This window comes from Eulemur rufifrons, chromosome 19, assembly GCF_041146395.1.
Source record: "Eulemur rufifrons isolate Redbay chromosome 19, OSU_ERuf_1, whole genome shotgun sequence".
NCBI classification, from domain to species: Eukaryota; Metazoa; Chordata; class Mammalia; order Primates; family Lemuridae; genus Eulemur; species Eulemur rufifrons.
Window position 1 is genome coordinate 42,167,634 of NC_091001.1, and position 26,547 is coordinate 42,194,180.

At 50.1% G+C, this 26,547-nt stretch overlaps 1 protein-coding gene across 8 annotated transcripts in view; it reads right to left on the bottom strand.

The window, feature by feature from the left end:
* Positions 1-26,547, bottom strand: part of INPP4A (inositol polyphosphate-4-phosphatase type I A) — a 140,184-nt gene that overhangs the window by 10,828 nt on the left and 102,809 nt on the right. For 5 of the 8 annotated variants that reach the window (XM_069495011.1, XM_069495010.1, XM_069495008.1 and 2 more), the window contains 11 exons: positions 25,621-25,804; positions 24,131-24,349; positions 22,926-23,064; positions 19,181-19,213; positions 14,604-14,776; positions 13,442-13,565; positions 12,297-12,423; positions 11,870-12,010; positions 9,139-9,236; positions 5,162-5,274; positions 1,327-1,481 (listed from right to left, as the gene is read on the bottom strand). In XM_069495011.1, coding sequence (XP_069351112.1) covers positions 1,327-1,481; positions 5,162-5,274; positions 9,139-9,236; positions 11,870-12,010; positions 12,297-12,423; positions 13,442-13,565; positions 14,604-14,776; positions 19,181-19,213; positions 22,926-23,064; positions 24,131-24,349; positions 25,621-25,804 — 1,506 coding nt within the window. Of the gene's footprint in view, positions 1-1,326; positions 1,482-5,161; positions 5,275-9,138; positions 9,237-11,869; positions 12,011-12,296; positions 12,424-13,441; positions 13,566-14,603; positions 14,777-19,180; positions 19,214-22,808; positions 23,065-24,130; positions 24,350-25,620; positions 25,805-26,547 lie in introns of all 8 variants that reach the window. The other 3 variants (XM_069495005.1, XM_069495004.1, XM_069495012.1) reach the window with 2 other exon arrangements.

Here is a 26,547-nt window from a genome sequence, read left to right on the forward strand (position 1 = left end):
CCCTGTGTCAACTGTGTGCCTAACTCAGGGCCTCGGCTCCTGACTGGACCTGATCCTGATCGTTGCTGCCACAACCACAGGAATCCTGCTTCTTCTCATGTCTTCACTGGCAAAGGTCTGCAGTTCACTAGAGCAGTCCCTGCCAAAGCCGTGCAGCTGATGGGCACAGACGTGGCTGCCCCTCTGCTGCACCGGGACCCCTGCTGCAGCAGGGTCGCATTGGACGTGGAGCCTGAAGGGCACCCAGGCTCCTGGGGCAGCCCCTTAGTCACGGCAAGTAAAATTAAAGAATGGCAGAGCAGGGCCCTGAGTCTCTATTGCTCCCCTGAGGCTGGGCAGGGGGATGGTGAACTTTAACAGAGAGGTTTAGATGAACTTGTAAAGACAAAACAGGGACAAAAATAACTCCATTTTTACAAAATGCTATTATCAAGAGGCAGGAGCTCATGCATCTCTTTTGTGCATTATTGTGAGAAGGTCAAACAGCAGAAACATACAGAAAGGATAAGAGAATTGAACGCTTTAAAGAATTTGGTGAGAGGACAAATGATACAGAACATTCAGTAGAAGTGACCGTTGGAAACGAGACTTTAACAGCATTGGTGACTACATTGAAGGAGACGGGAAAACCAGGTTTCTTATCCTTTCTTTTGGTATGTGAGGTAGGGGCTGCCCAGCAGTGCTTGAAACAAGGCATTGATCAATAGTGGACAATTTTAGTTCTGGGTTTCATTCTGCAAACACGCCTGCTATCTCAGAATCAGAACATCACTGGGTGAGGTTGCCAGGGCACACTGACAGCTGTCACCATAAAACACTCATTTGACACTTTGCTCATAAAAGCAAACTGTGTTGACTGCTAGAGAAGCAGCGGAGCAAACCGGTGCAACCTGCAGACGCGGTCTTCACTCGAGTTTGGAAATGTACATATGCATGTGGCTATACGATGTCAACAGCAGAGGCCTGCTGAGAAAGCACTGGCCCTAAATCACGCCCACAGCCAGGCAGGTGGCTGAAGGGACGTATCATACGGCTGCAGCCAAGCTCCCCTTAGCTGCCTGACCCTCAGCTTGCCCGTCAGTCTACCAGTTTTCAGCGCAGTCCTGTTCAGAAAGACTGCCAGCTCTCTTCCCCCCTCGCCTTACAAGAGAACATTGTTTGAATTTGACAGTGCCAATAGTTTGACTAGTTTGTCAAACTCAAGTGTGGCGGCTGGCATCAGGGGCTCATGCAGGGCAGGCCCCGCGGGAAGGCGCAGTGGTGCCAGCTCATCTGCAGTTTACACGGACCAGGGCAGGCAGGGCGCGGCCTGGCGGTGGCACTCACCTGCGCATGCACTCCAGGGCCTGGGTGAAGACCTGCGGGGCCATGCCGTGCTCGTGCTGCAGGATCAGGCACTGCTCCAGTGTCACTGACATGGCCGTGCGGTCCTTGGCGCTCTTGCAGCTGGTGAACCGGACCCCATTAAGGCGGCGGCAGATCTGCAACAGGAAAATGGGCTGTGATTAGGAGGGGGGACTCCGCAGAAAGGCAGCAGCCTTCACACACCAGAGAGGTTCCCAACCGGCCCAGACTCTCCCCTTCTGTGCCCCAACTCCATGTTCTGTCAGAGCTGACAGAAACCAAGTCACTTACAAACACCAGCTTTTGGGGGCCCTGCTGTGCCTCACGTGACCTGCCTTCTCCCACAGGATGCTCCTTCTCAGTCCAGCCTCCCTTCCTTTTGAGGAATCGCCATCCATTCACTGACTCTTACCAACTTCCCCCTTCCAAACCATGCCTGGGCCTTCTCGTCATGTTCAGCCCTTCACTGCTGATCCCTCGAGGAAAGAGGGCAGTGAAAATGACTTACTCAGGGGAGGCCCCCAAGCCCCTGGCCAGGTGTCCTGGCCTTTCTGGAAGGCAGGGGACAGCCCTGCTGATGTCCACTCTCCTCCTTCATCTGCACAGATGGGAACAGCTCAGAAGTTCCACTTCCTTTTAGCCACCTCCTGATCACCAGGCCCCACAGGCCCTTCCTGCCATCCTCCCCCGGACACAGGATTAGGTACCAACGGGCTTCCCTCATCACAACGGGACGGCTCACAGGGTGGGGGGTGGCGGAGGCCTCCAGACTGGGAAAAGACCATCTCAGTGTGCCTCCTCTCTCCACAGAGAGAATATTTTTGGGCATTTCCTCTGCATCACTAGAGACAATCCTAGGTACACAGTTGCCAAATCCAGCAAGCTCTAAAACAGAAAATAATTTTTCTAAGTTTGTAGCAGCATCATTTAGCAGCACAACCAGATCTGAGCTGATGTGAGACTATTTATAATCTTTATTTACCCCGTTTTATGTAAACATTCATACTTTTCAGTGAGGCAATATTATGAGTTTGATTCCAGAGTACTACCCCGAGGCTCCCCCAGGGGTATAAAATCATATACGTATACGACAGTACACATGTGTAATGTGTGGCAGATTATACAAAAAATGCCAACTCTGTGCCATATTACTTTTCTAAAATCTGAAACCTGTGAATTCCAAAACATCTGGCCACAAGATCTTCAGACATGGGATTGAGGACCTTATCAGATACCGCCCTGTGAGAGCAACACTGGTATTTTATGAAAAACTGTGCAAGCTGTACAATGGTAGGCTCCCAGTTATCTGTTGTACTCCAGAAAAACATTAGTTGTGTCGACTGCCCTGACGATGGGACTACACCTGCTTCTCAGGCCACCAAAGCTAAGAACATGCTGGTCACTACTGGGAAGATGGTGCAGTCCTATGAACCATGTCCAGGAAAAGACAAAATAGCAAAGGCCCACAGTTCTGTCAGGACAAGCAGGAGGAGGGTAAGCTTCTTCTGGGAACAGACAAAACAAAACCAAGACCCTAAGCAGACAAGCAGACCCCAAGCTAGTGAAGAGTGATTTAATCAAATTTGAAAAATCATAACTGGCAAAGCAAGTGTGAACTTGGTATATGCTAATTTCTACAGGCTGTAGAGTTCATGACCCAAACATGGCAGAAACTGGAACTATAAATCGGTTTCAAAAGAACACTTAACTTCATAGATGGTGCATGCAGAGCTAACGAGGTCTTGGAAGGAAGGCGGGGTGGCCAGAGGTGGGTCCTTGTCCAAAAGGGCAGCTGCAGTGTCAGATTCCCATCCTAGAGGGGCACCAGCCACCTTTGGTGTACTGGCTGAGTCTCCCCCTCCATGAAATGAGGGTTTTGACCTGACTAAAGATAGCCCAGCTATTTAGCCAGGGACCTTTTGTTCATACACAGAAATGACAAGAAATGAGACCCAGAAAAGAATAACAGCTCTGGTCAAATCAGGGATGAGAGGAGTCAGTACCTGAGTGGTGTGGCACTGCTGACCCTACACCCACCTGTCCCACCCCGATGTCTCCCTGGGGACGCCCAGGGTTTGGTGGGCCTGACATGAGAACTGACACATCCGAGGGTCTCTGAAGGCCTTCCCTATGATTCTAGGCTTCTATACCTTGGGGCCCCTACTGGGAACTAAAGAATACAGGACTGGATGGACTGCTTTTTTGTTCTGGTGTCAGGCAATGGTCCATTGTATTCATATTTAATGATTTTCTATCATATGGCAATAGAGAAATACGACCACGGTTCCCAAGCAAGGTGTGCCCCAGATCTGCGCATCCACTCTCGTCTGTAAAGCTGTTTGTTCTAAGGAGAATGAATGAGTGAGTGCATGTCCCTGGTCACTGTTCAGAGATGTAGTTGTGCCACCCTCTGGACTCTCTGTGGCATGTGGGAAAGGCTTGCTCTTTGCCTAAAGTCTCTCGAAGGTACTTGCATAATAGACTGTAACAGTCTGGCCAGGGATGTTTAGCAGCCCCGTGAGAAAGCAAAATAAAAGGAAGTAGAGGAGCCCCCTGCCAGGCATGTGCCCCACCCTGTGCCACATGTGCTGGGCCTGGCCTGGGCGAGCCATGCCGGATGAGGCCCCAAAACCAAGAGAATACTTGAAAAATGAGGCCTGTGAAACCTGCTGTGCTTTCTGTCACTTGATGCTTCCAAATGTGCTCTGTTGTAATTAAAAGACTCACAGGGCAGCCTGGCCCAGAGAGGGGAGATCGGCAGACTGACCCATCCCACATTTTCCAACAGTCTTTCCCGTGGGGGTACTAGACAGGGTAAACGAACAGATTAACACATAGAAGGGAATGTTCACTCTTTAAAGCTTAATTCAACAGAACACGATCAGCAGCCATGACCATTCCCATACCCACAATGTGCAGCACGTTCCAAAAGACGAACTTCACGAAGCAGGCTCTTGAATATGGGATCTAATAAATGTCTCGAAACGGCTGTCGAGCACCGTGACCAGCCAAGACCCCTGCTGCTGTGGAAGAGACTCGGAGAAACACTCTCCTGACAAGGACAGTCATGCTTTGGGACAGCTGTGGGGGATGCCCCCGTGTGTTGCTTGGGCTGTGTGATGCAGGGCATTGGCCCAGACATGGTGGGCAGTGCGGTGCCACCTTGCTCCTGTGTCCTTCTTCCCTTTGCTCAGGCTCAGGCAGAGAGCCAGGATGCTACGTGGTGCCACTCGTGCCCGAGTTCCAGTGCTAGGCAGGTTATTCTGCCACACAGAAGGGGTAACCTCAGTCCCTCATCAGGGGTGAGAGAACGACTAGCCATGAACTTGCTCTGATGCCCAGGCTCAGACTGAAAAATTTCCACAGTAAATTTATGAGAAAAGATTTGAGGGTAAGGACTTGGGAAAACTAGGAGATCAAAACCACAACATACGATAAGGACTGTTTAAAGAGATGTGAAAGGTCACCACAGTCTCCCTCTGAACCTATCAAGAGAGGCAGGAGGCAGAGGGTTTTAGCTGCTACCCACCATGCAGGCTTCTGAAGGTGACCACTGTCATCGGCCTGGCTATTAAGTGCCCCATAGGACAGATCGTGCCAAGCTTATCAGAATTCAGGAAGCCCCAAAGGAACGAACCCACAGGCAAGTTTCGGCACCTTGCAGAGTTTTAGAACATACTCAGCGACTTTCTCTGAGCCCACACGGAGACATTTGCTCTCTCCACTCCCCGCTGAGGCTGGGATTTGTTAACATTACTCTCATGAGTTTTGGTAGTGGGCGCAGCAGTAACTGCCTTTTCCTCACTATAAAGAGTACCTCAGCGGCTTGCCAGAGGATGTCCACGTTCTTATTCTTTCGGGCGTGCACGTTCTGACCCAGAAACCGCAGCAGCTCTGGCAGGCATGTCTGACTCCGCGACCGAGGTAGGCCTGGAAGAGAAAAGGAGTCTTTGGGAGTAGGTGCCGCACCCAGGAACTCTCCCCTGACAGCAGGAGCCACCCAGGTAAGCCGCTGTGGCACGGAAACACTAACACGTTGACTGTGCAGCCAAAACAAGAAGGGAGGAGGGTGTCTGGGGACTGGACGTGGCTACCAGTATGGTGAGCACTCAGTTTCACTGCCACTTTAGTGCCACCTTGGAAAGGCAGTTACTTTATCTCCTCTCAGCTCTTCTGAGGGGCCAGGCCAAATAACCTAAAGAACTTCCTATAAACACCTGTGCTCCCTGCCCCACTCCCAAAGGGAGGGTGTTACGAGGAAGGGAGACCCATCTAGTCTCCAAAACTTCCATCAGAGTGAAGCACGCTCGGGGCAGCAGGTCTTGGCCATCGAGTGGGCCTGGAAACCTTGGGGGATCTGGAACATGTAGCCTCCTCCAGGGGGACCTCAGCCTACAACTGGAGAAATGCATTTCTGACGGACCCAGGGAGGCCTCTCCTTGCTCTAACAGTGCTCCTCCTCCACTCCGGCAGGCTCCAGGCCCTTCCAGGACACCTTGAGCCTGAGCATCCCTCAGATTGCCTCGCCTAGGAAACCTGGAACAAAATCTAGGAAAAACCACCACTCCTGAAGGCACTCTGAGATTTTCAAACACTGGGATTAACAAATACATCAAGGTCATGGCTAAGGAAAAGAGCCACAGTGCCTGAATCCCCAAATCAAAACCATCTGGAATCTAACAACACATAGTGTCCACCATACACCCTGTTCCTGACGCACAAGGAACCCTGTGCTAATCATCTCACACTACTGGTAGTGCACTGTCCAGGGGATGGGGCCAGATACAAAGAAATAGAAAGAAAGCCCCTGCCTGTGAGGGGCTCAGCCCAGAAGAGGGGGCCCCAGGTGGGTTGGGGCACTCACCCTCCAGAGGAGACGGCGTGATTCCACCTCCCAAGATCAACCGTGGCTTCTCCCTGGCTGCCCTGGCAGCCCAGTTTAGTGAATACCTGCCCACTGATGAACCGTGCCGACGTGGGGGGATTCTGCTGGGTGGGCTCCATCTTCTCAGCCTCACAGACCAGCAGTTCTCCTGGGGCTGACAGGTGCATGGGCCACGGCTGCCCAGCTCCCTGGGTCATGGTCCAGTCTGCTGGCTCCACCTGGGAGGTCCAGCCTGGGCTGCTTCTGCTCCCACAGGCCTCACCCTTCCTCAGCCTTCGTCATTAGTCTAACATCTCCCAGGTCCTTGAAAGCACTGCAAACTGCCCACCCTCCACGATGCTGAGCGCAGACATTGCCTTCATGACGTTGCCACTCACTGCTAGCACTCCTTCCATCCTCAGTGCACCCCGCTCTCCCCTGCCCTCTCCACTGCTGTGGCTCCCTGGCCGCCCCTAGGAGTCAGAAGACACTACCTGGGCTTCACTGGGCTGCTGGGGAGATGCCTTCCGTGCCTCCTCTCTGCCAAGGGGGTGTGAAACCGGCACCACCTCTGAGGGCCGCTACAGGGCCAGGCTAGATAATCCACGTAAAGTGAGTAGGAGAGGGCCTGGCTCACACCAAGGCCTCGACAGATGTGTCGCTACCTGCGAGCGCTGTTGCGGAAGGTGAGGATGCCTCAGGACTGGGCTCCTTGCACCGTGCAGCCCACCTACAGCTGAGGCCTTGGAGGAGCCTCTTCATGTCGTGTGGCACATGGGGTCACTGGGAAGTTTCTGAGACCCCGGTGCCCAGGCCCTGCCTGCCACCCTCTAGGGTGGGGCCCAGGCATCAGTACTGTCTCCGGCTCTCTGGGGAACTGCTGTGGCTGGGGCTGAGCCATGGCCTCCAGGGCCCCAGCTGCACCCACACCAAGTCTCCTCCACTCCTCAGGCCTTGGCTCTGTGCTCACCTCCCACACGTTCAGTAAAAAGAACCCCTGTTCCCCTGAGGAACCACCCGCCTGTATTACTCCATTCACGTCCCTACCCCTTCTCCTCCCTCCCTCCTTGACAAGGCACTGTCTGTCTGCCTTGGGCTCTCCAGGACCTGGTCTGTAGCTCAGTCACCCTCTTGTACCTTCCGGCCCATTTTCTCTGGCTCCTTCCCTCGGGCCTTTAAGCACACGGCCGTCACCCCTGGAGCTCCAGCGCTTTCTCCAGCCTCCCACAGCCCCAACCATCAGGTCGCTGCCCATCTTTGGGACAGGGGGTCCATTCCAAGGCAGCGCCACTTCGTCACCACTTGCTCCCCTGGCCCACTCCTCACCACACTGAGACTGTCCCCTGAGCTCACCAGGGGGTCCTTGTCCACAAATCCAGAGACCGCAATGCCCCATGCCCCCGGCTCCTGCCTCCTTGGCCACCTACTTCCCGCTTGCCAGCGGTACCCTCTCTGGCCCTTCTATTGAATCCCTTCTTCCCAGCCTCAGATGCTGTCCTCAGCCCTCTTCTCATCCTGCCCCTCAGTGCCCTCAGCCATGAAGGGCCCCACCCTTCAGTGGGGGTCCGCACTGTGCTTGCTCCTCTCCTGTCAGCCCATCCGCTACTGCTGCTGCCACCAGCTCCAGCGTCCCAGCCCAGCACCAGGTCTTCATCCCCCCATGCCTGGCATCTCGCCAACCTCAGTGTCAGATGGCTGCTAAGGAGCTGGTCCTCAGCCTGAGCCCTCCTCAATGCCTCGCCCCTTCTTTCCAAGCCCACTGTTGCCCCAGGTTGGAGTCAGAGAGTGAAACGACGTATCGCCCATCTACCAGTGGCTTGTGTCCCCTCCTCCCATTCAACAGCACTTTCTTGCTCGATAAATCTGTGAAAAGGCAGCGTTTTCACATTGCTTCCCTAACGAACACCACACTAAAGTAATACGGACTCCTGGCCTGGCCCTGGAGGTCCTCTGCAGCAGTCTCTCCTAACAGGATGGCTTCAGAGCCAGGCAGCACCTTTCCTCACCTGGACACAGACACGAGCACCAACCTCATGGGCTGCTGTGGGATTCCGTAAGGAAACATGTGTGAGCACTTAGCCGGTGCCTGGCATAACAGCAGCCTGTAACAGGGTTCACCAGCAGTATTGTTCTAGTACTATTCCTGAACTCTAAGATCTACCATGCCTCCCAACAGAAAGCAAATGAAGCTGCCCGCATCTTCCCAGCTGATGTGGATGTGGTCTTTCCTCTGTGGAAACCCCTATTAGAGGACACTAGTATAACTCGAAGTAGGGACGTGTCTCTTTGAGCCATGTGGCACCCTCAGTGACTGCAGCAGCACCTGCACAGACAGGTGGGATGTTCTTGGGTGGCTTTTCCTCAACGGCAGGGTCGTATTCACCATTGGGTCCTATAGTGCTTTACACATGGCAGGTGCTCAGGGAATGTTCACTGGGTGGAATTTGGGAGAGAATTCCATGTGTAAAGATAGTGAGTGCCGTGCATCCCTGGGTTCTTTCCTGAGTTCTGAAACTTCCAGAGTCCTCGCTGCAGCATCCTCACTGGCCACTGAATGCATCCATCTATGTCAATGACTACAACAGTGTGTGGGAAAGCCCACGTCACATAGGTTAGAAGGGAATCAACAGCAGAGATAAGCAACAGCCCAGGGAAGCTTCTGTGGGTGGGAATTCAAGCCAGGCAGAGTCTGAAGAGGTGAATAGGCTCTGTATGTGTGTGTGTGTGTGTGTGTGTGTGTGTGTGTGTGCTGGGGTAGGAGGGAGAAAAGGAAGACTGCAGACTACACACACAGGCACTCAGGCAGGCGTGCACGGACACACGGAAGCAGGACAAGCCAGGCAGCATCAGGAAGCAGACAGCCTGAGCTCAGCCACCCAGTGAGGAAAAGACCAGCAGGGAAAACCCACCGCAAGTGAAGAATTACTCACAATCCTCAGGCAAAACTTCCTTAAACTGCTCAAAGTAGGAATTTAACCGCACCAAACTCTCCACGTTGATGACTTCTTGTAAAGATGTATCGCCAAACCTTGGGAAATAACAAGGGAATGCCATTAGTTGGCCAATGTCACCTTCTACCATGAACACAGTTGCATGAAAGCTAACGATGTTGATTCTCTCAAACAGTAATTGTGCACATCTAAATTCTAAACCATTTTCTTCCTCCTGCGTATGAAGTCACCTCTACAGTGTTGGTGACGTTTAAATACATTCTGTTGGCAGGAACCACGTATGATCTGTCAGAGACCTTCCTGAGAGATTATCAGGACACGAGAGCCACACCAGACCCAGAGAGCGAAGGGTCCTGTCCTGTGTGGCACAGGAACCCCTACTCACGGCCATTCAGCTCACAGTCCCTATGTCTTCCTGTCTCAGTGGGACTCAGCAGAGGGGATGGCAGGGCAGTGGGGTATGGCTGGGGAGTGAGGGCACACACTGTACTCCAATCTGATGGACTGTCCCTCCAATACTGACAGGAGGCCGTCCTCACTCTTTTCCCATCACGCAGGTTCACTCTGTCTACACACCCAGCCACGCCGCCATGTGCAACAAGTGAGCATGTGCCAAATGCCTAAGGGAAAAGATCATGAAATGCAACCTATGAGGCAGGCACAAGGTGGTCATTAAAAATGCAGGTTCTGAGGTCCAAGTCCTAGGTCCCCAGGGCTGCCCCAGCACTTCCCTGCTGAGTGACCTTCCTGAGTATCAGCCTTTTTAGAGCCCTGCAACACTGCTCAGAGGGCAGGACTCCCTCCTGTGGGGCACAGCTCCTTCATCCCTGGTGCCCACGATGGCATTTCCTCTAGGTGTCTGCTCCCTTGGGGATCGTCCCTGACCCCAGGACCATGGCCTCCCCTCTCTGGGGCCCTCCCCTCAGTTCATAAGCAAGGCCAGCTCACTAGCATCCTGGGAACAAGTGAAGAAACAAAGCCAAGCCCTGCACTCTTCCAGTCCCTCCCATCCTCAGTGGCACGTCCTCCTTCCTGCTCCTCTGTTCCCTGCATCTGGCCCTGCCTCAATGCGCTCTAGAAACTGCTCTTGCAGAGCCATTGGGATCAATAGCTGCTGGATACAGGGAGTGACATTCTCTCTCCCCTGGGCTGCCTTCTTGCTGGGGCTCTTGTGAGGCTGTCACCCTCCCTGACATGGGCTCCTCAGCTCTGCTCAGACCTTTGGGCTCTGCTTCCTGGGCTGGTGCCCTCAGCCCAAGCTCAGCTCACCATCTGCTCCTGAACATGACTCCTTTCCTGGTTCATGAGCTCAGTGGGTGGCACTGCCCCACTCACTCCCCAGATCCAGCAGCCTGGGTGTGTCTGGTCTACTCTCCTGTCTCTCTCCCATTCAGCCCCACTGGAAGACCACACCCTTCCATTTACCACTTCCATAGTTCTCCAGTCTGTCCCTTCTCAGAACATGTACCATACTCCATGCCCTGGTCTGGGTGACTGCCTGGACTCTTTCCAGCAACCTCCTCATCACACTTCTCACCTCCTGTGCCCCCTCACCTCCTCCTGGCACAAGCCAACAAAATGATCTACTTAAAATATAAACCTGATCATGTTCTGCCCACTGAATGTTCTTCAATGTCTCCCAGAAACTACAACATACTTCCTGGGGGGGGTGACCCTACACCTAGGGGGTCAGTGGACAATGACCACTCACTGGGTTCAAAAGGCCTGTAGCAGGAATATGGCATATCATTCTGGAGGCCAAATTTCCTTAACAGCAAGTACTTTAAAGTATCTTTTGATACTAAAATACACATATCATGCTAAGTTTCATGTGTCATGTAAATGACAACACAGGAGAGACTTTCCTTTTCTAGTGGAAAGCCATCATAGGCTACACACACCCAATTCAGCCTCTCTCCCCCACACACGTGTGCACACATAGGTACACATGACTCCGCTCCATGGCAAGTGATCCTGGAGGAGCGTTTACCAGGTGTAAGCCTTTAGGATCAAGGCAGGACTGGGACCGGCACACAAGGCCTCTCTGCCCTCAGCGCTGTGGATCCCTGCCTGGAACCTGGTGGCCCTGGCCCCTGTACTGTTTCTCTCTCCAAAATGAAATGAAAGTCCCTCCTGTGTTGTCATTTACATGACAGGTGTAACTTAGCATGATATGTGTATTTTAGTATCAAAAGATACCTTAAAGTGCTTGCTGTTAAGGAAATTTGGCCTCCAGAATGACATGCCATATTCCTGCTACAGGCCTTTTGAACCCAGGCCTTTGCTCACTCTTCTTGGCCTGAGATGCCCAGTCTCTCTTCTACCATCTTATCCAAACCCTACTCATACTTCAAAACCCACTTCAGCCACCCTCCCCCACCCAGGAAGCCTTCACAGAGCCCTCAGACCCCACTGGGTACCCCTACTTGAGGGCCCATACTCCTTGTATTTATTTATCTCCATCACCCACATCTTTCTCTCCCACCAGCCAAGTCTCTGAGGACAGAGACTCCACCTGGGTCGTCTTTGTGTTCCCAGCACCAAAGACAATGCTGGGGACACGGTCATGGTGAAAGAATGTTGGCCAAAGGAAGGAAGGATGACAAAGTCCACATAGCACTTGGAACTCAAAGAGGTTAGGTAAGCACACTTTCTACATCATCTCCACGGCTGCTCCAGCCACAGCAGTCCCCAAGGGGCTGGCACGCACCTCTCGGCCAGCGTCTGCTGCTCATTGATGCCCACGTTGAAGAGGACGGGCTGCACCCGCAGCAGCATGCCACTCTGGATCTCCCGGGGCAGGGCGTCGAACAGCGGGCCTGGCAGAGGGACCCGCACGTTAAACCCATCGCTGGAGAGAGGTAGAGAGAGGGAAAGCAGGGGTGAGGCTGTGACCTTGGGGCCAGGAAGGGCCTGAGCATGCCTCAGTGCCAGAGCCCGGACCGGGCCCCTGGCTCAGTGATGGCCAAATTGTTGGCCAGATCTTTAAGGAGTGACACTAATGTAGGAGGCTGTGACCAGCATTTTAAACAAAATTAAATAGAATAAAAATTGATAAAGGAAGATCGCATCCCATGAGATAAACATAAATGACAAACACCACTCTAGCCCAGAGAAATTTAAACCAACATTTCTACCGATTTCCTGTGATGACAGGCAGCATGTCCGCTGAGGCGTTAGAAGCAGCCTGAGTGACTTTGAAGGTCACGTTCCTCAAGTCCATGATTCCAAGGCTCATGTCCTCCAGCATGGCCAGCTCCTCACCTGGATGCGAGGGAGGGAAGGGGCTGTCAGGCAGAGGGCCCTGCCACTCTCTTTGCGGACATGGCACAGTCACTGAGGCAGGTGCAGACGAAAAACAACAAGCTCAGACCCGCCTGTGATAGGAGAGGGTGCACGTGTGGACGGGGTAGGCGTCTCTGAGCCTTTTTCCCTGTGACTCACTTCTCTGAGAGGACTGCTACAGAAATCCCCCGGCCACATTAAAAAATGCAGCTGGTGGAGATGCGCCATCCTCCCTCACCCTTTTCTGGGCAAGCACAGGGCCATGAAGGGGGAAACAGAAATGTGTGGAACTCAGAAGGCAAAGCCAGCTCTTTAAAAATGGAGAGAGGCAGTACAACAGCGTTGCTGCGGCCAGATCCTCCTTTACACAGGGCTTGATGTCTACTTGATGTCCTAGAACTCCAAAGATTAAATACTTAAAAAAAATGGTCCACTTTCACCTTCTCAGAAGAAATAAACAGAAAACAAGGGTGAGAAGAAGAGAGCCTTTTCAGAGGGCAATTTGAAAGTATCTATTAAGTTTTAGAATATTCCTACCCTTTGACCCAGCAAACTCTCCGTCTAGCCACTCCATAGCTGCAGAAGGACCGCAGTGCCGTATATGCTCAACGCCACTGCAGCACTGGCTGCATAGGAAGAAGTCAGAAGCAACCCACATGTCCCACAGGAAGTTACTGGTTAAATAACGATCATCCATCCTCAACTAGAAAGACCCTCAAGATACATAACAACACCTATAATGCACCCATAATAATTTTTTTAAAAAAGATACATACCAAACAAACAAACCAAACCAAAGTACGTATGTATAACTGTCATTTGGTTCTTTGTTATGTGTTTTGGTGATGTTTGGATTTACTTTATTAATAATCAGCATGCATTATACTTGTATAATCAGAAAAATATCTAGGAAGAAAAGATGGAATTCACACAGGTAACTGTGGCTCCTGGTGCAGCCCTAGAAGTGCCAGGTGTGAGCAGGGCCCACGGGTCTCACCATAGGTGCTCAGCAGGCTCTCAAACTGGGCCAGCAGCCCGATGGTGTAGAGCTGCCGCAGGAAGCCATCATCGTGCAGGCAGTTCCTCAGCTTGATGATGAAGCCACAGATGAGAGCAGTCAGCTGGAGGGACACAGCGTAAATTGGTTTCGGGGTCAGACACCTGCTCACCAAATAGCAGTGGCCTCATGCCCCGCCCCAGGCCCGAGTGCCTCTGCTTTCACTGCTCAAAGGGGCTTCAGTGGCACCTCCTGTCTCCCGGGGACCCCGGGTGTGGGGAGTGCCCTGGCTCTGGGGTTGTGGAGGGCAGAGGCCATGGGGAGGATGCCTAACATCTTGGGCTTGCTGCTCCTGTCACTCCCAAAGTTAGGTTTGATTTTGGCCCAGCTTCAGACCTGAGCTGCCTAGGGTTATTCCTAGGCTGGAACCTTCTGGAAGCCCAGAATTAATTCCCCACAGTGAAAGGGTCTATCTACTCACAAATCCATACCATCTCTGGCTGGAAACTGAGTTAATCACAAGAAAAAACAGAAGTGGACAAGAACATGGTCACTCAACGTTTCCTCAGTAGGATATTTTCTGTGGGATGAAACGGGCCTCCAGGGATGAGGAGGGGAACTGCAGAGAACCAGCCTGACCCTAAGTCACTGTTCACTTTATTAATTTGTTTGCTGGCAGTTGTTTAACTTGTTACATTCATTTCAACTATTCATTTCTCTGAAAGATAACAAAAATCATTAAAACAGAGTTCTGCAACAAGCCATAGAACTAAGGTGCCTATTTTATTTACAGGAAAAAAGACAACACTGACAGCAAGTGTCCATGTTGCCCTCACTGAACTCCTCTGCAGGGGGAAAAAAGGGCGGCAACGAGGCCAGCGGTAACGAGGCCTGCGCCATCTGCAATTTTGGTGCAGGGGGCAGAACCAGGAGATTCTGTAGGTGCCAGTTCTTCAGGGAGACAAATGCATACTGATCAAGTAGATTTCCTCCCTGTGCTGAAATCTAGACCTCTAGTAAATAAACTTAAAAACAACAGCCAGGAGGAAATATGGCCAAATGTGGTTTTTTTACAAGTGATCAGGGAGGTAAAGGAGCTTCCTGAACCTGTTTTTCTGAGGTAGAGGTCCCTGTGGCCTCTGGTGGCACTCCTGGGGCTTACCGTCTGGCAGAAGACCACGTCGCGGCGGTGCTGCAGGCTCAGGTAGGTGGCTATGGTGGGCGCGCTATCCTGCATGAGCAGGAAGACCATTGCCTTCTTGGCCTTGTCGCTCATCATGGCCACGCAGTCCGTGAGGGTGGTGAGTAGCGGGTACAGGGCCTCACTCCACTCCCCTGTGCACAGTGGAGGGATCATGACGTTTAGGAAGGAAGACCTAAGAATTAGGCTCTGGCAATTTAGCAAGTCACCCGACCCCTAGGTACCACACCGTCCTCCCCATTCCCCCTCTCCATCCCTTCCACATCTTCTAGCTCTGCTTGGCCCACACTCTGCCTGGAGGCAGCCCAGTCTCTAACCCTCCAGCCCTGAGTCTTTCCAATAACCTCAAACACCAGGTCCACTCTGGTCCCACAGACGCATGCCTAACCTCCCGAACCTACTGAGGATCCTACACAGAAGTACTCAAGACTATGCCTTTTGGGGAAAACAACAAAAAAGCTTCTTCAAGTCACAATGAGGTCAGAAAATATTCTCTCTGCAGAGGCCAATCTCCTTCCACAGTACAGTGGTTCCTCCAACTGGGAAGGAAGGACACCAGGAAAGTTCTGTTACCTCACTTCTCTTGACCCAGGTACGAAGGTAGAGACCCCTGTTCTTCTGGTGCAAAGGACTAACTCTGCCCTTGTCCAGCCTGTGTACAACCGTGTTAAACCCTCACTTGCCATGTCTGAAGGAAAAGACATTTCATGCAATTCCTGAGTTTTCACTCATTTTCTACCCTGCCCCCACCTTCCTTGCCTGGTGCCATTTATTTCTAGCTTGGTTTTCTTTCAGGAATACAAGGAAACTCTGACCCAAAACAACTTTTTAAAAATAGAAACTCAAGGGAGAAAAACAGGGTGAAAGATATCTTTGGTTTTGGCTCTTTTTGCCTTTGCATTTAGATGTTTAAAAGAAAAGACATGCCCTCATCAGTTATATTTTTAACAAGTCACTAAGCCTAGAAATAGGCATTTGATCATCACCCCTTAGTGAACCCACCACTCCAAATATGGTGAGAAGCTGTGGAGTGAAGCCTGGGCAGCACACACCCCTGAGGGCGAGGGTTTGAGCCACAGAATGCCCCAAACCATGTCACCACACTCAGGGAAGGCCACGGGGCTGCGGGAGCCATGCAGCTACCAGAGGGTAGCCCGTCTTAGATAATCAGAATCTAAAAGACCGAGAGAAGGGAGGCTTGGCTCTGCTCTCTCAAACTGCATGGTTAGCACTGTGTTGAGAAACAAACCTACAGAAATACCTGAAACATGCAAAAGAACATCCTCATGTTCAATGTTTGGTTAATGAGGATTTTTAAGTACATGTAGCTATTTAAAAGTTGGAAATGATCTAACTGTATATGCAGGCATACAGTATGTGGACAAGGATTTACATCTGTAATGGAAAAAAGCAGGCTTAAATTTAGAAAGTCCATAGCAGAAAGGTCTTAGCAAATAAATCATGGTGACAAAGAACTCTGGACTGAGAAGTGGAAAATGTGAGTCCCAGGCTCTGGCCACCACTGAGCAGTGTTGGACCACAGGAAAGTCCCCCAACCCCTCAGCCACATGGGTCCTTTTTGGTAAAACATGAGAGCAGCACTAGATAATGTCTAAGTCTCTTCCTCTGAGATTCTCAGAGACCATGTTTTTGTTTCTTTGAAAAACTCTGTTGAATGCATGTCAATTACATTTACTGCCTATCAAAAAAGGCCAATGGTGATTAGGTTTTTCTAGCCAAATAGTTTGGGGAAAGGCAAGTAGTCATTAAGACTATTCTTCACTAAGAAGTAAATGCTTCCAGAGCAAATGTTGCCAATTTTACTTTGCTTTTCTACTTATCATGCACATGCATATATAATTAATATGCAAATCATCATTTTACTCTGAAAATGTTCAGAATATACAAGTGGTCTTATCTGACTAAGCAAGCTCTCTCCATATAACTTATTCACTTTGCCTATTTCTCTTCACACTAAATTCATAAAGGAATGACTCCATTTTGCTACAGTACGAAAAAAAAGAAAAACACTGAGGTATAGAAAGAATGGTTAAAAAGCATTCAGATGTTTGTCCTACACAAAAGGACATGTGGACCTGGGTGGGAGGTGAATGTGACGTCTGCTGGGGAAGGGCTCAGGCTTGTCTGGATGGTTCACTAAGAGCATCAACCACCATTTATGCAACACTTGTTAGTACCTCCCTTTGTAACCCTTTTCTCATGTAATTCCCAGAGAAAGGTTTATTAATATAGGTAAAGAAACAGGCTCAGAGAGGTCGCTTTCCCAAGACACACAGAAAGCTGTGGCATCTGTGCACAGGTCTGGCTGACTGTAAGCTCCATGTTATTTCTATCATGTCAGACTGCTTCTGCTGCGGAGAGAAAGTAGACCTTGGTGGCTAATATATTTTTTCAATGTGAGGAGAAATCAACGGTAAAAAATTTCCAACAAAATGAATTTCATGAGCAGTAACATGATTTCTACCCAGGACAAGGAAAACTAAAGATGTCTGGGACACTGGAGTTGGTGAAGGGTTTCTCCTCTGTTTCCTTCACTGAGAAAGTTTTTTATGAAAAAAATCAGCTCAACTCAACAATGTTCTGAATGATGTTGCTGATCCACTTTTTGGGACAAGCTCTTTAGTTACTAACTTGTAACATTCACTGCCTGGTAGTCAATCCATGGACCAGACTACTTTAGATAACTCCAAAAGGTTCTTTCAAATTCACATTCTGCTTCTGCCTTGTTTTTCCTTAGTAAGGCGGGGAGAAAGGGAGAGAGTATGTATGTGTGTTTGTAAGTGTGTGTGTTTTAACCCAGAAGAAATATAGCTTTTGGAAAAGCAAAAGGAACTCCTGGCAGGGGACCACGTAGTATCAACTGCTGAAAAGCCATCAGTGCTTCTGAAAATGGCACAGCTGATATAAAACAAGGCGGGTTCTACAAACCAGGCACTGTCTGTGTGCTGCCTGGGAACCCATGAGACTTTCTATTATTTCTACAAACTTCATGAAGCCCAGAGTTGGGAAGAACGCCTGGGCTCCTGTGGGGCAGGTGCAAACACCACCGGCCCTTTCCTGGCCCTGGCTGCTGGGCATGGTCCCAGACTTCACCACCACTGAGGCTCAGGGGACAGTCGGCTACGTCTGAAGCACTAGCCTACTGTGGAGGTCGGCTGAGGAGGACTGGGAGCCCAGAGATAGATATGAAGGAGGAGAATCAGGCATGAACCCAGGAGAGGCAATGAGGAGGAGGAAACCAAGGTTAACTGTGCATCTACCAAGGCCTCAGTAACCTTGAGGGTCAACGGGGTTGAGGCCCAAGACCTGCTCAAGGCAACACTGACTTTTTGAAAAAGAGAAACTGTGAGGGGACTAAAAGCAAACTGGGAGGGTAAGATGCGCCCAATCAGATCAGCCTGCCAACGAACTAACTTCAGATGGGGTTTTGGGGTTGCTGCCAGGAGTCGCCACGCGAGCTGACTCACCGTACTGCATGAGTGGATACGCTTCACTAACAACTGACAGGAATAGCTTCGTCAATCCCACAAGCATCGACCTGCTGCACTCTAGATATAAAGCAGGAGTCCTGCTATCTTATATTTACATCCAGTCAGAAATACACAAGCATCAGACAGATCATGTAGCTGATTTTTAGAATATAAGAAAACAAAGAAATCAAACCACATTATTTGGGGAGGGCTCATGCTCACTGTGGGAAAACCACAAGCCATATCCAGGAGACTCAACATGAACTAGATCAGGGGTTGACACACTTTTTTTTGTAGAGGGCGATGTAGGAAATATTTTAGGCTTTGAAGGTCATAGGGCCTCTGTTGCAACTAACTGTGGCGGCACCACACAAAAGCAGCCATAGACTATACATGGACAGTTGGACACAGCTGGTTTCCAATAAAATGTTTTTTACAAGAGCAGGCTGTAATCCTCTGGACAGGATTCAGCTCAGAGCTATAGCTTGCCAACCCCTGAACTAGAACCATACACATGGTTTCTACATGCAAATGCAGTGAAAAGATTACATTTCTAGCACTAACTCCAACTGAAGCCCCTAGCGATGTCTGGTAAGAATTCTAAAGCTGCACCCAGACTCAGACGAGAGGATGCTGCATGACGACGAATGTCACAGCACTTGGGTGGAGACCTATTATCTGACTGTGTCCTCAAGGTAACGTTCACAAGTTCAGGTGAATATGCAGGAAGCATTTCCAAATGTGTACCTCTCTAAATCAGGTCTCCCACTTCATGAAGCCCAATGCAATGAGGAACATTAATCATTTAAAAGGTTTTAGAATGTAAAAGTAAAAAAACTACATGAGGCAGCCTGCCTCAGGCCACAGTTCCCTCAGCCCGACTGGTCCCTCACCAAACCTATGAAAAGCCTTACATTCCTCACAACGAAGGAGGTCCTAAAATATTTTCCCAACTCCAGGAGCATAAGGTAATGTTTGATAACTTAGCACAAATGCTACCTGAATATTAAAAAGCCATCGGCAGAGCCTTGAACGGAAACCACGTACCTGGGCTGGACTCTTCAGGAGGGGGGCTGCAATCTGCACAGAAATGGAGGGCAACATGGATGGTTAAGGAGCAGCACACAGTTCAAACACGAGCAACTCAGTCTTAGAGCAGCTGCCCCCGCAGCTCGCAGTAAGGTGGCTGACCACACGGAGAAGAGGTCTGGTTGCCTGGCTGCCTCTTCCCCAAGAAGCCTCACGAAGGCACTTCAGCTGCTCTGAGGCAGCTGAGCCCTCCGGTGGCAAACAGTGCCAGTTCCCCAGTGTAAACATTCATGTTGCTGGTACTTCAACATAGAATGCTCTTCAGGACAAGTGAACTGACTTATTGCAATGTGATAAGTGCCACTGAAGAAAACACCCACATAAACCACATGTGTGGCAGAGCCCCATGTTGGCTCACAACATCTGGAAGCAAACTTGTACTGAGAGAGACTGACCAGCAGACAGCCTTCCCAAGTCAGAGCCCACTGCCCTGCTCACCGGGAAGCCCGGGCTCGGGATCCATGCTGAGATCCAAAGCATTAAGAGCCAGTAATGAAACCAATATACCAAAAAACTCTGCCAATCTTTCAAATTTAAACCAAATGTAAAACTTTTATAATTTGGGTCCAGGTCCTCAAAGAATACCAATTTTTATTCCATTTCACCTACACTGAGTCACGCTGGGATATAATCATTTCAATTTCACATTTCTTTTAAAAACTCTAAAATTCCTGGTTACCTGGGTGTGCCACCTGGAAGAAAACAAGTTTGAAAAGGGATCATGGGAGTAAAATTTTATTTTGTCTGAGCTTTTCAGCTCAAACAATGTTTTCAGGATATTGAAACAAGGTGGTTTCAGATCTCCAAGAGCACCTAGATCCAGCTTCATGGAGATTTTTATAGCCTGGATAGTTGAGAAGGGGGTGGGGCAAGGGGTCCTTCCTCTCTAATCACCTTTGGAAGTGACTTCTTGAACTGGCAGAGGGGACAGAAAATATAAAGCCCTATGTAGGTCGAAGAGCTCAACCTCTTTGTTAGAACCCATATGTCCTGAGACTGTCTAGCTAACAGGGAGAGAAACCCTCAGTGGTGTGGAGTGATACAGGGCAGTGAGTTTTAAACCTCTGTCTGGCTCATCAGAATTATCCCAGGCCTTGAAAACATACAAGTTTTTGCCTCCCCATATGCCCTCCTCCAGAACTCTGAGTCTGTGGATAAGGAGGAAGGTCTGGAGCCTGTTTTATGAGCTTCTGTAGTGACCCCAAACAGCTGGGCTGGGGCTGTTCCTTTGAGGCATCAGGGATTAAACCCAGTTTTCTAAATTCACCTTTCAGTCTAAGGGAGGAGAGAGAGGGTCTCCTCTGGTACTCCTGGACCAGTGGCTGTAACTTGTCTTAAGTTGTGGAGTCCCTTGCAATTTGATGACCACTATGGACTTTCTCTTCATGCACATGCAAATTTTCAGCAATAATCTCGGGGGTACAAGAAACCTGGGGTGCATCTATGAACCCCAGGTTAAGAAAAACCTGGTCCGGGATCTGAATGCCTCATTGAACATGAGGAAAGCAAGAGAGCATGCGCGAGGAAGGCAGCAAAAGCCGCCAAATCCTGGTGGGGCAATGGCAGTGGCGGTGCCTCAGCAGGTAGGGCCTAGGGCAGGTGTGGGGCACTTGTGGAGAGGTGAGGAGGAGAGAAAGGCCTGACGAGCCTCTGTGGTTCCAGCTGGCAGGGACCTGTCAGTGGGTCTCACCCGCCAGGCAGGGCTCTGATCAGTTCTGCGGGACCCAGGACAGGGTAGAGAATTGGAATGAAAAGTGATAATGCCTTTCAAAGCAGTAGAGAGTTGTTCTAATATAATAAATATGTCAGCGTGAACATACCCTGCTTGTTAAGCCAAAACAACTGCTCCAGTAACTTGGAATGGTATAAAAAGTCTTAACAGCCAAGCTCGGGCACTGCAAACCAGGGATTCTCTACAATAATTAACTCACAGACTGGTTCTGCCTGATCCTCCCGCCCACATTGAGGTCTGAACACCTTCCTGGCTACGCTAAAGATTTTAAATTAAGGATAGTCCACAGTTAATTTAGTGGCATATGGTTTCATACACTTTGAGTACTGATCGGCAAGTTAGACTCTCTCAAATGTATGCTTCATGTTCCCACTAATACAACAGAGCTGATTTTTATGGTACACACAAGTCAAACCCTAAATATCATAAATAAATGCTCATTTAAATAACTTTCAGAGTGAATTGAAATTTGTCTATATTTAAACAATATAGGATGTGCCTAGAAAAAAATGACGTAAGTGATGAATACAAAGCACATCTGATTAAACAAACTAGCTCCTGCATTTAAAAAAATCCAATCATTACTCTTAATATCTGCAGAAAACAATTAAAATTTATAAACAAGGTAATATTAAAAAGAAGTAACAAACTTTCAGAACATTTTCAAAAGAAATACAATTTACACCAAAAAGAGAACACAAATAGAGACAAAATAGCTCATGAACCAACTACAGGTTTGGGGACGTTAGACTATGATCCCCCACAGATGGAAACGTGGATGACATGAAGATCACCGAGACAGGAGCTCAAGTGAGACAAGGCCCTGGACACAGACTGCAGGCAGATTAAGGTGGCGAAGGACATCTTATAAACGGCAGAAAGATTTATCAAGAGACTCTGACAAAGGAGCGCGATTCTGCCTCAAATGGAAGTTGCCCGATTCAGGATTTAAGAGCTCTCATTGTATGAAGCCTGACCCTGATACATCTGAGCCTTACTACGGCTTAGAACGCCCACAGGGGAACAAAGAAAGGCAGAAGCTTGGTTTGAAGCCAGGTCTCAGCTGCCTGGCCCATCACCCTCTCCAGCTCTTACAGGAAAAGGCAGGAGGCACCCGAGTTACAGGGACCCAGGATCTACTTGTTTAGAAAACATGTGTTCCCACATTAAAGCTACAGACAGGGCACGGTGTCTGGGTATGCTCTGTGTCTCTGCAGAGAGAAGACCATTTCTGAAGTGTGCTGCTTCATGCCAAGGTCCTACCTTGAGACGTGGTATGAAAAAGAGGAAAGTAACTCAGTCTACCAGAGGCCCAAGAACGGGGTTCCACACTGACTGAGTTACCAAGTTCCAAGACAACATGCCTCTACTGGGTAAGAGTGCCCAGCCAATGCCAGCCATCTTTAGACAAGTCCCCTGGGCCTGTTAACCGCCCTCATCCAGCTATGTCCCTGCATGACTCACCTTTGCCCCCTTCATTCTACCGATTCCCAATGCAATAAACAATCACATTAGAAAAGCGTCTGCATTCCAGCCTCCTTCAGGTTCTCAGATTGGTTTACAAACCTGAAAAGCTCAGGAGCCCAACCCTTACAGCCACGGCAGTGTGTTCCAGGAGGGCACTGAGGTTCTGCCTTTGGCGGTGACGCAGATTCACAAACGGGCTCTGGCTGCATGGAAAGCCAACTGGAGCCTCTGCCCTCACTGCCCACTGCTCCATGCACTGAGACATCCCTGCTCTAACAGCCCTCCCTGCAGTCTGCACGGGGGAGAGGGCATGGAGTCAGAGACAGACAAACAGAAGGAACACAGCGTGAGGCGGAGGAGCGAGTGGAAGCGTGGATGCATACGCACGTGTGGTCAGGTGAGGATGGCATGCAGCGGAGGGCATGGTGGAGGGGCATGGTGAGGAAGGGGCATCGCAGAAGGGGTCCTCCGGTCTGATCCAGTAGGCGTGGCTGTTCCTGTTACCTTTCTTGCTGGTGCAGCTGCCCGCACAGGGGAAGACGTCCTCACAGCCCTCACTGTGCAGGCGCTCCTTCTGCAGCAGCTTGTCCACGCGCTGGATGATGCACTCCAGGCTCTTGTCGACGTTCAGCCACACTTTCTCCTTCCAAACCAAAGGGGCCTGTTTGGGTCGGCTCTCTCAACGGGAAAAACAAGCAGAACACAAACCGCAGTGCCCTCCGCCAATCCCCCATCCTGGGACCCCCTGCTCAGATGATTCAAAATTCCCCAATAAATTGTGTTTGCTTTTCAAAGACAAATCAATGTCCCACAGCCACTGTTTATAAAGTTTGGGAGATGTTTTCTAGTAACTGCCATGGAGGCAGACAGCCTTCCAGTGTTGCCCGAAGGACCACAGGGCACAGGGCACCAGTGTCATCCCCTCTTCCTGCCACTGCAGACCCACAACCATCACAACGGACAGGGCGGAGGTCTCTTTTCGATGGAAGGGAATGGAAACACCTGATCATCTAGGATGGGAGAAGGGGAGGGGTGAGGGAGGGGTTGGGGAGGGCTGGGAGGGATTTGCACACACCCACACAGACTATAAGATGTCAGAACTGGAGGACCATTTTGCTGCTGATTAATAATTCAGTGCACCCACAACAATACCTCTAAGAGGCAGACTCAACAAATGACAAAAACTGATGTGTCACTCCCTCAAGAGACACAGATCCTGCTCCCAGGACCAACTCCGGGAGGAACAATAACACGATGTAATGTCAGGGGCAGCGGCTCCAAAATCCTCACCTAGCTGCCCCAGCACCTGAGCTCCCACATCCCCCCAGACATAAATAGCTCTGGAAGGGCCAATGGCACACAGAGCACTGAGGAAGCAGGAGAGGCTGGCTAGCTCCAAGCAGCCAGGGTCACAGAGGGCACAGGCAGGGGAGAGGAGACAAGACCTCGGACAGGGCAAGGGCTCAGGAGGAAAACCCACCTTCTTTGTAACCAGTCTGAGGCTGGCCCAGCCCTCAGCACAGCCCTGCTCGCCCCATCTGTACACAAAGGTTTGAAAACAGTCTCCATCCCTACATCAGGGGCCCAAGAGCCATCTGGGAAGGAAACTTAGGCACCTCAGAGGGGAAGAGACTGACAGACTGACAAAAGGCTTCGTGGTTTTCAGCCCAAGTTCAGCAGCGGCTGGCAGGCCACAGCAGCAGACTCACCCACTCCTCCTCGTGCCAGTCCACCTGCAGGGAAGAGCGGCTGTTTCTCCCAGTCCACCTGGCCATGAGGGTGTCCTGGTCATTTCTAAGCATCACCTGCTCCTCCTCCGTCGATGTGGGGGAGGCCTTGGAGGCAATGTAGTCAGGCCGCGCAGCATTCAGCCCGTGAATGGAGTTGGCCAGCAGCTTGCAGTCACAGACAGTGACCAGCTGCCGGGTCTGCAGGGGCAAACAAACCAGGGCTGCTGAGCCCAGGCCAGGGGCTGGGAGGCCTGCCTACCCTCAGAGAAGGAGAACAGGCCGAGGCCCAGAACCGTGCCCCCTGCCCTTCTCCACAGCACAGAGCAACTACAGAGCTGCATCCTTTAGGATGTCAAGAGTGCAAAGACTGCCATGTGACCCAACTGGGCTAGCAGGAATTTCCCACCAAGACTGGGGAACACAAGGAAGATGAAAGGAGGCCGAGAAATCTCTGACATTCTCTGACCCCTGCCTGCCTTTGACCTGCCATCGCTAGGAGAAGGGCCTGAGGAGAGGGCCAATTTCCCCAGCCTTGGCAGACCTGCTGGGCTGTCCTCCAACTTCCAGGGAGCAAATCTCCAGGGGTCAGGCATCACTTTGCTTCAATCATTGAAGCCTTATCTTTTTGCTCCTCAGCACCTAATACCTGAAGTCCTGGGCTCTGGGCAGCTAAACTCCTGGCACAGAATGTCTGGTTTTGGAGAATTTCATATGTAACTGGGTTTCTGTGCTGCATAATTTTACTACTGACAACTACGTCTTTCTTTTCCAGTTGATCTAATCCCCATCTCTCAATCTTTCTGCTGTGTGAACACATATGAAGGATATAACACATTCTGGTCAAGAACAGCAGCTCAACCCAGCAAAGTGGGGAGGTGTAATCAGAATGTGCGTGCGTGCACCCTGAGAGGGAGATTGAGTAATGTGAAAAATCATCCATCAAAGGGGTCTGATACACCCACTCCCTCAGTATGGACCAGTATTTATGTATTTTTTAAACCAGGATCACATTACAGTTAATTAGAAGCTGGTTTACTATGTAAGCCAATAAAATTATATTGTTTTATGTGTGTATAATAGCTCAGTTTCTTTTTTCATATTCAAGTACAATAGAAATGAGGCAAAATAAAAAAACAATTTGCTATTAAGAAAGTTGTGGAACTGTATCAGCTCCAATAAAGTAAACCCCATGGACTTGCTGGAAGACACATCTGCATGAAACAGCACCTAAGAGTCATAAGCCCTGGGCCCTGTCCCTGGCCTGTACAGTTCTGTAGACACAGGCAAATCACCAAACCTCCCTGAGCCTTTGTGGGAAATGGCCCTAAAGATGGACCTTCAAGGTCATCGCAATGTCACTCTCTTTGTGGATAGCTCTAGGCACACCTGGGCTGCCCTGCAGTGTCCAGTGGCTTCCAGAAACCCAAGGGAACCCCCCAGCCCACATGCAGCAGGGCAGCCCCTCCTACCTTATCTGCCAAGATGGCAAGCGTCCTCTCAAGGCCAGTGGCAGACCTGTCCTTGGCTGCCCTTGAGAGCCGCTCTGCGTAGTAACTAACTTGGGTTTTCAGGGTGTTGATCTGGGCGATGATCTCCTTGGCTCTGACAACATCCTGTGGTATGTAGATTATGGACTGGCAGCTAGATGATGTACTAAAAAGGATAAGAATAGATTCTAAGGGGTTTGCTTGAATCTGATGAGGACGGCAGCATCATCCCAACCCCAGCTACAACTAACCCTAAGATAAAGCATTCTGTTACTCAGGGATGTTTTCCTAGACTCAGGGATGTCTAGTTATTGATGAGCATGAGTAAATCCTTTTGTCTATATGGCAGAAACTTGAAATACTAAAGTATGTCTAAGTCTTTCATCTATATTTGTATGTATCTGTAGTTTCACCATGCGTGTGTGAATGTGTATACAGATATTGAACAACTGTACCCAGTAATTACCCCAATGCTCATCTTTCTCCTCCGAACCTCACCTGTTAACTTACAAGCAGCAGTTAAGTGGAGATATGGGGTCTGCTTATACCAGAGGGGTCAGGTTAACACAGTGAAGGGAAAGACTGCAGTGGGTCGTGGACTTTGCCCCCCAAACTAAAACCTGTGTTTTCATTTGGCCAATCAGACTTCAAGCTTTCTGTGAACATACCCACAGTTCTCCTCCCTCACATGTGTGACCTCAGGAAATCCCCAGGAAATTGGGCTCCCTTTCCCTCTCTCTTTTTCCAAGCCTTCCCTACTTTGAAAAATAACATTCCATCAGACAAAGTGGAAGTGGAAAACATGTTAAGACAATACTTCGATGGGTTTGACACCCTGGTTCTTCCTCCTTCCCCTCTCCTCAGCACCAAACAGTGTGTGTTATTTAGGGATATGTCAAAGCTACAGCC